Below are 16,407 nucleotides of genomic sequence, written 5' to 3'. Positions count from 1 at the left end.
ATTCAAGTGATTCTCTAATAATATGTCTGGTCAACATCACTGTGATGGACAGTGGATGTAGGGTAGTCTATAATAATCACAATGTTTATTCCTTCAATGTTGACCAAGGACAACACATTTAATATGTATTTCTTGCCCCCCAGGCATGTACACATACACGCACACACATATACACACATATATATGCACACACATATAAACACATATACATGCATGTACTTATATATATTTATACATGTAAACAAAATAGTTGATATCCTGTTTCAAAAAAGAAAAGAGGGTATTTTAGGAATTACCATAAGTCAAACAAAATCTAATTCAGCATCAATATAGAATGAGATGCTCAGATTCATCAATATTCTTATTAATAAATTGTTTCTATTATTGATTCATATGCCTGTGTGTTTCGGTCTTGTATTCATTTAATTGGTTTGCTTGTCTTAAGTCTTCCACGAGAGTGCAAGCACACTGAGTGCTCGGATTAAATTTCATGAGTCAGTTGCTTACATAACAGTTCCAAATGTTAAATATGGAAAATAAATACCGCATCGTCAAAATGGTGAAATTATTAGCATTATAAAATAAATCTCAAAAGAGGTGCTTAATTTAATGGCACATATGCCAGTTTTAATAAAAGCAAGTTGTTACCTAAGCAATTGTCACTCCCTTTTTATTGAAACCAAAAGGATTATGACTCGACACAAATGAGCAACTCATAACCATGAATGTTTATAGCCTTATGCACATAAGGAACCTCAGTAATAATCTGATTTAGAAAACCAGTATTACACTCCTTTAATTAGGCACAAATGTTAAGGTACAAATAGGGGCAAATATCAGGGGAAAAAATAAGTCTCATCTTAGGGGATTCAGACTGACCAAATAGCAGAAATTTCATTTTGTAATATCTTTTGTCTCCTAAAACCATCAGTAGATATGTGAATCCAATATGTCCATAATGACAGAGAAAGAAATATTTATGAATTTAAATATAAAAATAATTATAATTATATATCTTTGCCTTAAATTCTGAAAAAAGAAAAAAATAACATACAAGCTACGGCAATGAAACATCTTTAGAGCATATTCTCATGTTTTACATCGTGTGTGTAAGTGAAATCTAAAAGGTTCATGTCAACATCACTTATTATCTTACAAAATACACACCAGGAGTTGTTCACACTAATCAAAAACTATTATTTGAAGAACTCTGAAGCTGGAAAAGCCTTAAGACTCATCCAACCTTGGGACAAACTCTTGGGTGACTTCATGATGCCAAAACATCAAGTGGAAATGTCAAATCTGTATTCGTCCACTACGTGTTTTCTTTTCTCTTTCAATACTAACAATAAAAAACTGGTATGGTTTTATTTGTGTCAGGCTAAAAACAAACCTAAACAATCTTTCCCAACATTGTTTGAGGAGAATGATATATTGCAAGAGATGCAATTTAGTGATAACCACAAAGTCAAGGAAGAAGTTATCACTGGGGTATAGAGAGAGGGAGCGTGATGTATTACAGAGAAGCTCAGACAAGGCTTCAAAGATACCGATGCCACTCTATTTATTTTATAAATAATTACTGTTTATAAATAATTATTTATTTCAGTAATGGGCCTATAGGTGCTCATTTTAATTCTTTAAACTGCACGTGTGTGCTATATGTCCTTTATTCTATGTAGGACAGAGTTCACAATAAAAAATTAAAGATTAAAATGATTTTAAAATCACTGAATAAACACATTTTGGCATCCTATATATCTGTTGTTAGCTTATCTATTTGGCTTTGATAATTACAGTGTTAGATTGTTTTATATTTCTCTTGGTACAGTAAAATGCTTTATGTTTTCTGGATGTTAGTCCTTAACCTGTTTTAATTAGGATTAAATTCTGCTTCAAGTAAAGCAAAGAAAGCAAAGAACAGTGTGTTAAAAAATATAGAAGTTTGTTTTTTCTCACCTTAAAAAAAAGGATCGTGGATACAGGTAATGGAGGAATGATGTGACAGTGTTGCTCAAAAAGTTCTCAGGGACCCAGGCTTCTTCCAGCTTTCTATACCACGAACCTTAGGCCATGACCTTGCTATTCATAATATGAGGGAGAACTTCAGTATCCCATCCTAGTTCCAAGCAGCTGTATAAAATGAGCAGGATAAGATGAAAGGAGGAACAGCAATGTATTCCTATCCACATCACATTGGCCAGATCTTGGTCACATGGTCATACCTTCCTGCAAAGGAGGTTGGGAAATATAGTCTTCATTCTGATGGCCACGTTGCCCAGCTACACATCTTATTTTCAATGAAAGAAGAGAAAAAATACTGATAAATACTGAGTGGCCTGAGAGTAATGTGGCATTATTAACCAAAAGAAATAGTGTCTTTCTGATTATTATGTTTACATATTTTAAAAATCTTTCTCTCCCTTAATTTTGAGTTTATCAAATTCTAAACTTCCTCTGCTGGACATACTTAGTATGCTGTCTACTCTAAGCTTGCTGGAATTGCTATATCTGGCTATTCCATAAACTGACACACTTCTGATTAACACAGATAACAATAAGTAGAAGTTATGGTGATACAAGAAGGTCCTCAAACATGGAGCACTCACGTACAAGTTGAATCCAGAAACAGCTTAATGGCAAACCTTCCGTTAAAACTTGCTCAAAGTCCCGAAGCTGAATTCTGCGGTCACCTGCTAACACCTACTGTGGAGATTCCCTGTCTGATGTCACAGTCTTCTATTTGGAGAGAGGGCTTTCTCCATTTACTCTCCTCTGCAATTCAGATTGTCATTTAGCACAAAGATATTATTAGCAGCTACTTGCCCGAGCGTAAAGGTAGTTAGAGGGAGAAACAGCTTTTTGTATGTATTTGTTCTCTGTCCTTCCTCCCTTGGTGTTATTTCAGGTCACTTTCCAGGCTTCGGTAGGTCTCTAATGAAGACCCTACTTGGTGGTTACAACCTGGAACGTTTATCCACAGCCTGGCGTGGTGACAAATTCTGCTCTGTACTTGGCTGGGTGGCTGACAGTGATGTAGAGCAATGGCTCTGGAGTCAGGTCGATTGGTTTCAAATCCTAGCTCTACTATCTAATAGCTTGTGATCTTGAGAAAGTTAATTAACCTCTCAGTGCTCAGTAAATGCTTTGTGTCGTGGGTGATATATGAAGACAGATAAGTAGAGAGCCTTGCATGTATCAAGTGCTCAAAACATATGTATCATCATCATATATTCTATACTGGTATAGATGTGTATAAGGATGTGTATATACAAGTGTGTGTATAAGGATGACATTTAAAAAGAAAGCAGGGTAGGGGCATTGGAAATTGGAATTAAGGCCAAAATACTAAGAAGGAGAAAAAGAGTGATTGAAATCCCAGTCAATCGCTTGAAAATTGTTATGATATTATCACACAGAGCAGTTTTCACTCCACTTTTGATGATTCTGGTCACCAGGTCTCAGTTGTTACCCTAGATTTATATGTGACTTTTAATTTCTTGGGTAGTAATAGATAGCCAAATTCCCCAAGGATCAAGCAATCCTCGATCTGTGGACAATATTCTGATTCCAATCCGCCATTTCAAGCTTCTGTTTCATCACTACCCTCCCTTCTCATCTAACTGCTTGCTGTTCCCTAAACACACCAGACTTGTTTCCTAACATCTGAGAGGCTGCATGAGTTATCGTTCTTACTTAAATATCCTTCCCTTTAACTATCTCTTCCACTGGTGAAGTCTGGCTCTTGTTTTAATACCCAGCTCAATCATTTTGTCCTTCCCATACTGAACAAGGTCAGTGGTTCTCTCCTCTGAGGTCCCCCAGCTCTTTCCATAAGTTTGCTGCATCCCGCATCTTACCTTGTGTGATTGCCTTTCATCCACAGAAGGTCACTAGACTATTAGCTCTTTGATGGCAGGTGTTTGCTCATTTTGTTTTCTCCGGTACCTAGCACGCTACATGGAGTATAGAGTATGTGCTCAAAGAATTATCATCATGCTTGAATAAACTTAAGCTCCTGAGGAAGGCTGAGACATATAAGCATAACTATAGTATACAAGGGCTAGACCCTCAGAATAAAATGCTAAGTTTATGTGAAGTATTATAGAAACTCAGATGAAAGAGAAATGAATGTTATATTAACACAATGATATTCCAAGATATTTCTTGTATAGAGACACTTGTATAGAGTCATATATTGCAAAGCAGCTAGAAAAATATGAGACGGTTCTTGCTTCTCTAAATTTACAATCAAGTTAGGGAGACAAAACCAGTAAGTACTGTTCAAGATGAAATTTGGAGGTTTACAGAAGTCTAGAGATGGGGGGATCACATAAGGCTAAATTAGCATAAGCAAAGATAACTTTCTTGAGGAGGTGAGACTAGCGTTTGATGTCAAAAAAGACAGTGTTTGTACAGCGTAGGGGAAAAACAGATGGTTTTCGAGATGTGCGAAGTAAGGAAAAGCAAAGGGAGGCTGGTGTGTATAGGAACTGCTGAAACAGAGCCCAGATTGCATGTTAGGAAGCCGTGGGAAATCATGGGAGATCAGTAGGTCGGGCCAGATTCTAATGAGGCTTTTAAAGTTACTGTTAACTAAAGTTTGAGATTTTTATGGTAGCTGAAGCAAATGATTGATTGATGAAGGGGGAAAAACATCACACTGATTAAATGTTGACCATTATAATTTTCAGTGCAACAGCTGCTACTGAAATTGCAGTAATTCAAAACGAAAAATAGACACTGTTGTTCTGAAATAGCTTGGACTATTTGGAACCCTGTAGCCTGAGTGCATGCGATGTGGTTTTGCTAAGAACATGATGGGGTGCGGGTTCGTTTTTTTCATTTCTTCATAATGACTTGTTCCATGGATTGAGAATTCAAACTGAGCAACAATTTCACAGTCAGAGTTGGAGTGTGGGTTGTATAAAGTTGCAGAAGCACTTTTCCAAAGACTTGAAAACTCCTCCCTCCTGCATAATTACACTTTCTAACCGGAATGATATTTGAAAAACATCAATTGCTTACTTCTCTGACTAATACAAATCTACTTATTATCAACTCATTATTTATATTATATTACTTCCTGATAGCTATTTTACCAAAAAATTTAGCCACAAAGTTTGACAGTCTATTTTTACTTCAAGATAAACATTTATGAAACGAACCACGTCGTGTAAACACTTGAGGTAGGAATAATCCATGAATATAATTTACAGTTAAACTCATGGTTACTTATTGTTTTCTACCCCAGATAAACAATTTCTTTCAAGGTCATCAATTTAGTTCATTTGGAATTAGTAATCTCTATATTGTCAAATAAATCATGTTACCTTTCAACATGAATATACCATGCATCCTTGTTTATTTACTGATACATCATCTCTGCATCTCTAATTTATTTTAGACTACTTTGCCATATTAAGAGATGTGGACATCATCCCATAGTAGATATTTGAAAACAGACAGAAACGAAACAAAAACAAACAAACAAAAAAACACCACCTATGTTTTGAAAAATATAATTTTGGTAGCAATAGAAAGATGAATTAGAGGGCAAGGGAAGAGATTGAAAGGCAGAGGGACTATTTACAAAATAAATGGTTAGGGCATGAATGGATTGTGCGGAAAATAGGAGAAACAGATTGAAGAGCAGTTAGGAGTTGAATGGGACTTGTTTTTAGATGAATTGCATCGACAGGTGTATATAAAACTACCTACCAGCGGTGTGGTCCCAGACATGCTTGCTAAGGGTAAAAATGGAGCTCTCTGGGTTACTGTAAGGAGAGACTGGCAGAGGCTTCTCTGGGTAGCAGGTTGCTATAGCAACAGTATCATGTCAAGTGCAAATAGAGTCCTGTTGTCTCTGCTGGTGACCAGTAGAGGTTTTCAGAAGGCTGAAAATGTACTAGCATCCTGGACCAACTAGCCTTTTTTTACAGAAAAGTGATCATCTGGATATCATAAATATGGTTAAGACTTGAACAGAAGCAATATCTCACCTAGTCAAATGTTTATGGCACAGTTAAACTCAAAAGCTCTTGCACGGCAAAGGAAACCATAAACAAAACAAAAGACAACCCACAGAGTGGGAGAAAATAATTGCAAATGATGTGACCCATAAAGGATTAGAGTCCAAAATTTAAAAACAGCTCATGCAGCTTAATATCATCAAAACAAAAAACAAATCAAAAAATGGGCAGAAGATCTAAACAGACATTTCTCCAAAGAAGACATACAGATGGCCAAGAGGCACATGAAAATATGTTCAACATTGCTAATTACTAGAGAAATGCAAATCAAAATTATAATGAGGTATCACCTCTCACCAATCAAAATGGCTATCATCAAAAAATCCACAAAAAATAAATGCTGGAGAGGGTGTGGAGAGAAGGGAACCTTTCTACATTGCTGGTGGGAATGTAAATTGGTACAGCCACTATGGAGAACAGTATGAAGGTTCCTTAAAAAACTAAAAATAGAGCTACCATATGACCTGCAATCCCACTCCTGGGCACATATCTGGAGCAAAACATGGTCTGAAAGGATACATGCACCCCAGTGTTCATTGCAGCACTGTTTACAAAAGCCAAGACATGGAAGCAACCTAAATGTCCATCAACAGAGGACTAGATAAAGAAGATATGGTACATATACACAGTGGAATATTACTCAGCCATTAAAAAGAATGAAATAATGCCATTTGCAGCAACATGGATGGACCTAGAGATTGTCGTACTGGGTGAAGTTAAGTCAGACAGAGAAAGAGAAATATCATACAATATCACTTCTATGCAAAATTTAAAAAGAAATGATACAAATGAACTTATTTACAAAACAGAAACAGATTCACAGACTTAGAGAATGAATTTATGGTTACCAGCAGGGAAAGGTGGGGGAAGGGATAGTTAGGGAGTTTGGGATTGACATGTACACATTGCTGTATTTAAAATGGGTAACCAACAAGGACTTATTTTATAGCACACAGAACTTGGCTTCATGTTATGCGGCAGCCTAGATGGGAGGTGAGTTTGAGGGAGACGGATACAGGTACACGTATAGCTGAGTCACTTTGCTGTGCACCTGAAACTATCACAACATTGTTAATCAGCTATACTCCAATATAAAATAAAAAGTAAAACAACAACAACAAAACACACACACAAGTTTATGGTACTGAAACAAGTTTTATGTAAAAGTACACTCCTTAAACCTTCTACTCTAGGAAAGCATAGTTGCTTAATATCTCAGTGCTTTCACATTGCTCACGTTTAAGATAGAAGAATTATTACGCCTGTCTCGTAAGGTTGTAATGCATGGTGCTTAGAAAGCACAAGTTAAGTAAAATGTTAATTTAGCTGTAATTATTCTTATTACCATCTCCCTCACATAAGGAGGTAGCACAATGTGGGAGTTAAAAGCATGAACTCTGGAAACAAAATACCTGGGTTATTTACTTTAATATGCCACTTTTTAGCTGTGTAAACTTGGGCAAGTTGTTTAACCTCTCTGTTCTTTAGTTTCCTCATTTTAAAAATGGGAAATAATAATTAAACCCACCTCATAGAGTTGTTACATTGGTTAAGTGAGTGAATATAAAGTACTTAGCTTGATGCCTGCCACATAGTAAATATTAAACAAGTATTTATTAAACAAGCAAACGAAAATGATTTTTATTACTCCTCTCGTCGTTCTAACGTTTTCATAATACATGCCTTTTTATAATAGTTACTTTATTTTATTTTATTTATTGGCTGCGTTGGGTCTTCGTTGGTGCACACTGGCTTTCTCTAGTTGCTGTGAGTGGGGGCTGCTCTTCATTGTGGTGCACGGGCTTCTCATTGTAGTGGCTTCTCTTGTTGCGGGAGCACAGGCTCTAGGAGCGTGGGCTTCAATAGCTGTGGCTCACGGGCTCTAGAGCACAGACGAAATAATTGTGGCACATGGGCTTGGTTGCTCTGCGGCATGTGGGATCTTCCCGGACAGTACTTGAACCCGTGTCTCTTGCACTGGCTGGCGGATTCTTAACCACTGCGCCACCTAGGAAGTCCTATAATAGTTATTTTTAATCTAATTTTTTCTTACAATTTTCTATGGCTTCTGAATTTAAAGAAAGCAAAAAAAGCAGGCAGAAAACTAACATTTATTGCATTTCTACTTTGTTTCAGGCACCCTTGGAGGTATTATATCATTTAATCCTTACAAAAACCACATAAGGTAAGTTTTATTTACAGCATGCTATAGATAAGAAAAGAGACCCAGAAAGTTGGAATAACCCAGTGCCTCACAGGTGATAAATGTTTAAGCCTGAATTTAAATCCACATGTCCTTGATTCTACCATTAATATTCTTTAAATTATACACAGAATTTCTTAAATAAGTTTAAAGTAAAAAATAATAATTATTAACAAATAATCATGATAATTAGTGATTACCATCATGTGGTCTTTAATTCTCATTTTATTCTTATCAAACCTTACATTTTTAGTCATTAAAAGTTTTTTCTATACATTGTAAAATACACCAAATTGTCAACCTGTTATATTATTCCAGGGTGAGGTAGGGATAAAGTGTTCTACACAAGACAAACATTTAATGATTAATTCATGATTGATTAATCAATTAGTGGTGGATTCAATGGAGAATATATCCTAAACCATGACTTTTAAAGCCCACTAAAATATATAAATATATGCAATCTTCTATCATAAGCATACCATTTGTTTTTTTCAAACTACTTACACTAATTCTATATCTTGTAAAATTATATGTATTATTTTACATCTAATAGTTTTATTAGGTTTCAAGAGGACACTGAGATTGTTTTATGCCCTTTTAGACAGAGGAAACAACCATTAAAATTATTTTTAAGGAACTGATGTGTACCTCAAACTTGAGTTCATCACATTTAAAGCAGAAAAACAGACTGCATCTTAGCCTTAAGATGAATGAAGTATTTGAGATACACAAAATCCATCATCGCATTTTTCATCCTCACCAAACTTAGACTTAATAAAAATGACTTCATCTGCTATTTTTAGGTTAATTTTCAGCTCAGCATTTTGTCAAATGATATTTCTAGCTAGAGTCCCCAACTGCACAGAAGCAGTGATTTCCACATCAAAGTTTAAAGGAAAATAGAAACACATTTTCAGATGGCAAGAAAAGAAAATAATTACTGCTGTTAGTCACTCCTCGAGGGCCAAGGAGAAAATGGAAATGAGTTTAGATGTGGATGAAAAGGTTAAATGTGATTCTTCTTTGTCACTGCTCTGCATTCGTTACAAAGCAATCTAATAAGCTACAGCATCAGAGGGAAGAGACAAGGATGCCATAAGTATAGTTTCTCTTTTCAAGTTCAAATAATTAGTAATTTCTATTGCCTAACTTTTAGAAAATCCAATGAAGATATTTTCTACCTGCAAATTTGCTAGTGGGTAGTTACATTTTTCTGTTCGTATTATCTTAACACACCCTTAGAATGGAAGCAAGGTATCCCAGGGTTGTTTCAACAATAGCAAGGACAGCTCCTCAAAGATAATCTATAAAACTCTTGTAAACAATTGCAGTATTCAATGTACATGAGTTTATATTTCCACCTATCATTCTGAGAAAACAGAGCATCTCCATAAAAATAACCCATATCTTAATCTAATACCTGTATAAGCTAGTGAATACTGCCTTTTGAAAAAAAAAATACAAGTCATCCCAAGCAAATTTATGGTTAGCTAGCATTGTATGCCATGAAATGTCAATTTATGACACTGAAAACTTTTCTTAATAATTACTGTTTCAAGAAGTGAGAACTTCTCATAGAGAATTTGGAGCAAGTCCAGCAGTATCTATGCCTTACGCAGGAAAAGATTAAACTATTTGTAAACAGAGACAGGGAGGAAAGGTTGAAATGTAGTTGAAAAAATTCATCATTAGAAACAGAAGTTATGTAAAATTACATATGATGCTTAGAAAAATATACTAAGAAACCATTACTCAGTATATTTTTCTTAGAGAGGAACAAAGGGAAATATACATCAGGAAGAGGACTGAAATTTGTTGTAAGGAGAAATAGTTTTAACAAAATGAATGTTGTATATGCAAGAGATTTTCTTTTTCCTCTTCATTTCCACACTCTGTGTTTTTCTATCCTGCTCTGTGCCCTGGGAGGCTGAACTCCATCAGTCGCACAGGCTCCTTCTGACTTCCAGTTGGATTGGACCCATGGGAAGTATCAGCACGTGGAAGGAGAGTGAGATCCTAGTACTTATCCCGCAGCTAACTCTCGCCAGGCTGCAGGTTGGCAATGGTTGTGTCACACCACCAAAGGCCAGAGCACCTGTTTGGCATCCCTCTCCTATACCCACAGCCACAATGAAAGCAATGGTAACATTTTTTCATGGGTTCCAATTCGTGTTCCCCTTCAGGATGCTAAGAATTTCCTGCTTTTGCTAGTCCTGCGGCATGTCATCTTTTGCTATTTTTGATTTCAGTCCAGCCCGTAACTTCACAAATAGTTCCTTCATTAAACTACACTTAACTACCCCATTTGAGGGTGGCACCTTTTCTGCTGACAAATATATGAAGCAAATGAATGCATTCCAAGTATTAAATTTTCAATCTCTTCCTTTAGCTACCAAAGAAACTAAAATGTCTTTAAAGCCATTTAAATGATTTTTGGGTTCATAGATAACAGACAGCTTCTCCGGATTAGGTAAGGCTGGTAATTAATGGTAATTTAATGCTTAATTTAAAGTTGAATGTTTTCCTTACAAGAGTAGAAAACTGTTTCACAATTTGGTAATTTATTATATCAAGAGAAAAACACATGCATTTTTTATGGAACTTTGGGAAATTATGAAATCTCATATGCTTTTGATTGTTATGTTCTAATTATAAATATAGCAAATAATAGCATCTCTCATTTTTTTCTGTTTTAAACATGTTATTTACCTATCACACCATCTTTTAAACAAAGGCAAAATTACATACTGGTACTACTGTATATGTCTTTAACAATATGTTAATGTTCATGTAGGTATCAAAGAATGAATTTTGATTTTAAGACCTACAACAGCAAAGCCCCAAACATCATCAATACAGGCATGCTCTAGGGATGACAGGAATGTTTGTCTTCAGCCCATTTTTGACATTCCACTCCTGTCATTCACTCCTGCCCCAACTGCTCAGAATCCTTTTTCCCACACCGGAGCATAATTGTTGAATCAACCAAGTTCAAAGCAGCCTGAGAATAGTAGCCTGCTACATACATTTTTCAGCTTCTCCTTTCCAACTCCTCTTATCCAATGTGTACAACCACATAAACACACTTTACTTGCTAAACTCCACCATGACATTTCTATTTACTTGGCCAAAAGGCGAAGATAATACCTCTCTATTAAATTTAATGTGAACAGGGAAAGTTAACCGACTAAGGTTATCACTCAGTATGTATGTTTATAAAACGTCTAAAGGGTTCATACTTGAACAGATTGTAATGTTACATTATAAACATATAATTCACAAGATGATATCAATATAGCAATTTTACAGGTGAAGAAATGGAGCCTCAGAAAGATAATGTGATTTTCTCATGGCTACGTAACCAGTAAGGGACAGAACTTGACTTTGAACTCATGGCTCTTAACTCTAGTTAATTGCTTTATTTGTCACATCTTGCAAGCATTCTTTGATCAAGTATAGTGGAAAAGCCATTAAAACATTAAGTACGCAAATCAGGATGAAGAGGCAAAGAGGAGACTGAGATCACTGATAGGAAACAGCACCAAGTTCAGAATTTTTCCTAGGGCCAGCTTCATCTGAACAGGATAAAGCCTGACAGGTGCACTCTGTCACTGCCCATTAATCTCAAAAGCAGAGTCCCAGCAGGTGCAAAGGAAAAGGAGGGGATGCAAATTTCTTCTCGCAACATTCTGTCTTAACATCTCTACCTTAATCTCTCCCAACAGGGAGAATTAAGAAATGGGTTAGAGATAGGAAGGAGTGTCATGGGTGCTGCTGTTTCTTAGACTTCTGAGACCATGTGCAGGTTCCTAGGACCCGCAATTTCAGCTGAGGTTCTCACATTCACCTTTCACTCCTCTCCTATGACTTCAAAGTTATTGACCAAATTGCCCCACAAAGAGGTATAGCACCGGATAAATTATTGCAAACCATTACTTGAGGGGATACTAAGTAACTGTTGGATTTGATGCCTGGTTATTTTGTTTGGGTAGCACTCACCTCATTGGTACAAGCATCAGACCCCAAACCACAATAGATGTTCCAAAATTTGACTTGCACCTTGTTTGATTCTCAGAAGAAATTACTTCCTTACTGAGACCCATAATTTAGCAAGCGGGAAAAAAGGAAATACGATATATTCATAGCACCAGGAATTAAGCCAAGTGAATATTAACTAGATGGAATTACCTTGAATGTGATGTTCCAACATGTGTGGGTGCTTATTTCCTTTCTTCAGTCATTGATTCCTTCAGCTGACATTTGTTGAGCACCTTCTATGTGACAAGCACATACCAAAGATTTCAGAAACATGGGGGAACTTTTGATGGTTTCAGTGGCTGGTAAGCCAATAGACCGGTGGGAAAGACTGAGGTGCACGTTCACCAGAGTTCCAGCTGGAACATTCTTTGGATACAATGCAGTCAGGTTTACACCAACACTACAAATGGGGCAGGGGGTCCCACTGTGCACCAGCAGGACCTCAGATCTTCTCTCAGGGGGTCCTGGGATGGGATGTCTCCTGTCCATCCATCCCACTGCCTGTGCCTTCGCTCCCCGACCTGGCTCCATGCTTTACAGCTTCACTTTCTACTCTTTCCACTAACTCGCTCTTAAAGTCCCCACAGACTGTGTTGCCACCACCATTCTGTCTTGAGGAGCCAGGGCAGAGATCCATCTTCATCCCTCACTCTGTGATAGGTACAGGGCCAGCTTCACGAATGTGTGACCAGTACAGTGGCACAGGGCTCTACTTTCAAAAGGGCTCAGCACTTGGAGTTTAGTGCTCTGTGTTCACCATCTTGAAATTCTTAATAAGTTTTTCTTTAAATGTGCGTTTTTGAGATAAAACCATTGGACCGTGTGTAACATGCCAGAAATTAGAGCCTGAATGCACACACCCCCCCCACCCCCACCTCCTGCCGCCTGCCTCCCAGACTCCATGGGAGAAGTTCTAAGCAGCCACTTCCTACTCTCTGATCACCTGGGTCCTGTCCTGCTTCCCCCGCACCCCCAGACCGATGCCATTTTCCACCCAGGGTAGCAATGGGGCCATGTTGGTGGGAAGAGGTCTACATTCCTCTTGTTGCCCCTCACTTCTATGGGAGCCTAGGCCGGGGTCATGGGGAAGGTCAGGGTCACTTGTGTATGCCCTATGGTGTCTAGAGGAGCTGCGTGGTGATGGTTATGTTGTACCTGGGCAGGGAGTGTCATGGTATGTTTGTTGGGGGCAAGCCTCTCTTACACACTTGATCAGATCCAAGTGTGTATCAACTTGCAGGATGGACTCCCTTGGGAGCAGGGTCACCCAGTCAGCCATGGTTGTGATGGTTACCCAGAGGAAAGGAAGATTTACCTCTCTGCCCCTACTGCAGTCCCGCATTTTCATTTAGTACTGGGGCTGCACATTTTGTAGCTGACCCTGAATAGGAACATAATACCTATTGGATATCACACAGAACAGAAGGAGAATGACTTATTTTACCATTCCCTTTACTATGACAGAGTATGATGGGAAAGGAAGACTTTAACCATGTTAGAATAACATGTAGTCAGAATCTGCTGCCTGGGATATGGCCATGATTGGCCTGAAGTAACCTCCATGCGTAGAGGTGTCAAGGCAAAGGAGATGACTCAATATGGCTTTAAAAATTAGTTATATACAGGCATATAAAAAGTAAGTGAATGTATTGAGAATTATGGAAACCAGATTTCTCACTGCTTGAGAAAATACAAAAATAGAAATGGGGAAGGTGAGAATAAATCCTAAAGTGTTGGACTGGAATTGTGAACTCATGGTTTTTAATATATAAATAGATGGATGGGTATAGAAAGAGATACAGATCTAAGTGAGCATATACGTATGTGTGTGTGTGTGTATATATGCCTAGTTCTGCCTGCTGAGAAGTGTTAGAAGCCCAGTAGCAATGAGCATACGTAGCATCCTGATCTTAGTTTATAAATAGTGTTCTCCACTAAAGGAAATCAGGACTCCTTGGGAAAATGGACGATTCCAGAGCAAGAAAGGTGCAAGGTAGAGCTGGAATTCTGTGTGGCACCAGAAAGAAAAGAAGAGATTGAAGAATATTTAGACACAGTAAAGGAGAGGAGCAAAGGAATCACCTTAAAAAGGCTATTAGTGTCCAAATATGGGACAATTTCAGCAGCAAAATAAATAATGGTAACAGTTAATTCTAACCCATTGAGTAAGAAGGGAATCCTTGAGTCCATGCTGATATAAACACATAAATGAATGAGTGAGTAAGTGAGTGAAAGAAAGGAGTGCTCTACATGACAGTAAAACCCCAACCATTAAAGCCAGAAAGAGTGATAAGTTTAGAATCTCCCTTCTGGCAGTCACCACAGTAAAAATTGGTTCCAGAAAGAATAATCAATGGATGTTTAAAAAAACAAAGAGTGAAAGTTTGAAAGAAATGAAATATTTACCTAATCTCAAAATAGTTCCCCACTTTTTTAAGTACTTCTGATTTATTTAAAAATTGAAATAATAAGCACATGCTGATACAAATAACAATTTTTATTAGAATATTTTTTCAAAAATTAGTGAGAAGACTTAATTAAGGAATTAAGCACTCCTTAATTTTTTGTAAGTCTTATTAATATTGGGATTACTAGAAGACAGCTGGATTCTCGTATCTGCTTCTACATTTACTCTGATGTAACATTGTTTTGGTTGAACTACATAGAGAATATGCAACCTCACACAGTTATGTAGTTGAAAAATGAAACGTTATTTTAACAACCTTTGCAGATAAGGGTGGATATTCTTCTTTGGCACTACAGCAAAATTTAATATTAGTTTCTTAAAATGTATCTAAAAGGTTTTTTATGGAATAAAAAAATCTATTGAAATTTTCATACTCTTTTAAATTCCATTTATCTTGTATTTTTTAAATTAATAGATCTTACTCTTAATGGTTTTATATTTATTTTAAAAAGTGAGCAGATAGTGCTGGGTGCTCACATACACTCCACCCCACACGCAGTTGTCCCTGTTGTTAAGATCTTGCATGACTGTGGTCCATCTGTTACAATTAATGAATCACTTTGGATACATTATTATTAGCCGAAGTCCATAGTTTACCTTAAAAGTTGCTGTTTGCTCTCTCCCTCCTTCACCGCTGCCGCCTCCTTCTTCTGCCGCTCCTGGTGCTGCTTGTGTGCTCGTTCGGTGCGGACCTGGTACCTCTTTTGTGAAGCGGCAGCTGAGGAGACTCCGGCGCTCGCCATGGCCGACGAAAAGCCCAAAGAAGGAGTCAAGACTGAGAACAACGATCATATTAATTTGAAGGTGGCGGGGCAGGATGGTTCTGTGGTGCAGTTTAAGATTAAGAGGCATACACCACTTAGTGAACTAATGAAAGCCTGTTGTGAACGACAGGGTTTGTCAATGAGGCAGATCAGATTCCGATTTGACGGGCAGCCAATCAATGAAACAGACACACCTGCACAGTTGGAAATGGAGGATGAAGATACAATTGATGTGTTCCAGCAGCAGACAGGAGGTGTCTACTAAAAAGGGAACGTGCTACTTTACTCCAGAATTCTGTTCCTCCAGACCAAGAAGACATTCTCAATTAGAAAACCGCAATTTGGTTCCATCACATCCTGACTACTGCAGTATAGTTTCTCTATTCTTTCATTTTCCCCTTCCCCATTCCTTTATTGTACATAAAGTAACTGGTGTATGTGCACAAGCATATTGCATTTTTTTAAACTAAATTGCCAATGGTATTTTGATCGACATCAAATGGAGATGGAATGGGGAAAAATACTGGTTCTGTGAAAATACCCCCTTTTCTCCATTAGTGGCATGCTCATCAGCTCTTATCTTTATATTCCAGTAAGTTATTTTGCTCTCACTGTTTAACAAAAAAAGAACAACATAAAAATTCTTGCATACCTTGTTCGATTGGAGAATTTTAATGTTTTTTATTTATCATTGTAAAACCAAGGACAATTTTATAACTTTTTTGTACATAGCTGTTACATGTAGGGCAATCTGTCTTTAAGTAGGGATAAATTACTCTAAAAGAAATGAATCCTAGATAGTTTTCCCTTCAAGTCAAGTGTCTTGTTGTTTAAATAAACTTCTTGTTTAAAAAAAAAAAGTTGCTGTTTCTGTGGTACAGTTCTCTGGGTTTTGACAAA

At 37.2% G+C, this 16,407-nt stretch overlaps 1 protein-coding gene across 1 annotated transcript; it reads left to right on the top strand.

Annotated features, from left to right (window-relative positions):
* The first annotated feature begins 15,370 nt into the window (after nt 1–15,370).
* Nucleotides 15,371–16,189, top strand: LOC130835745 (small ubiquitin-related modifier 2-like). The gene has a single exon (XM_057707563.1). It carries the CDS (start codon nt 15,485–15,487, stop codon nt 15,770–15,772), a length of 288 nt encoding a protein of 95 aa, XP_057563546.1. The 5' UTR covers nt 15,371–15,484; the 3' UTR covers nt 15,773–16,189.
* Nucleotides 16,190–16,407: the final 218 nt, after the last annotated feature.

Source organism: Hippopotamus amphibius, chromosome 14, assembly GCF_030028045.1.
Source record: "Hippopotamus amphibius kiboko isolate mHipAmp2 chromosome 14, mHipAmp2.hap2, whole genome shotgun sequence".
NCBI classification, from domain to species: domain Eukaryota; kingdom Metazoa; phylum Chordata; class Mammalia; order Artiodactyla; family Hippopotamidae; genus Hippopotamus; species Hippopotamus amphibius.
This window is presented reverse-complemented; position numbering and strand designations above follow the sequence as displayed.

Excerpts from the sequence above, each read along its gene's own strand:
- LOC130835745 (XM_057707563.1), top strand. The coding sequence starts at position 15,485 with ATGGCCGACGAAAAGCCCAAAGAAGGAGTCAAGACTGAGAACAACGAT.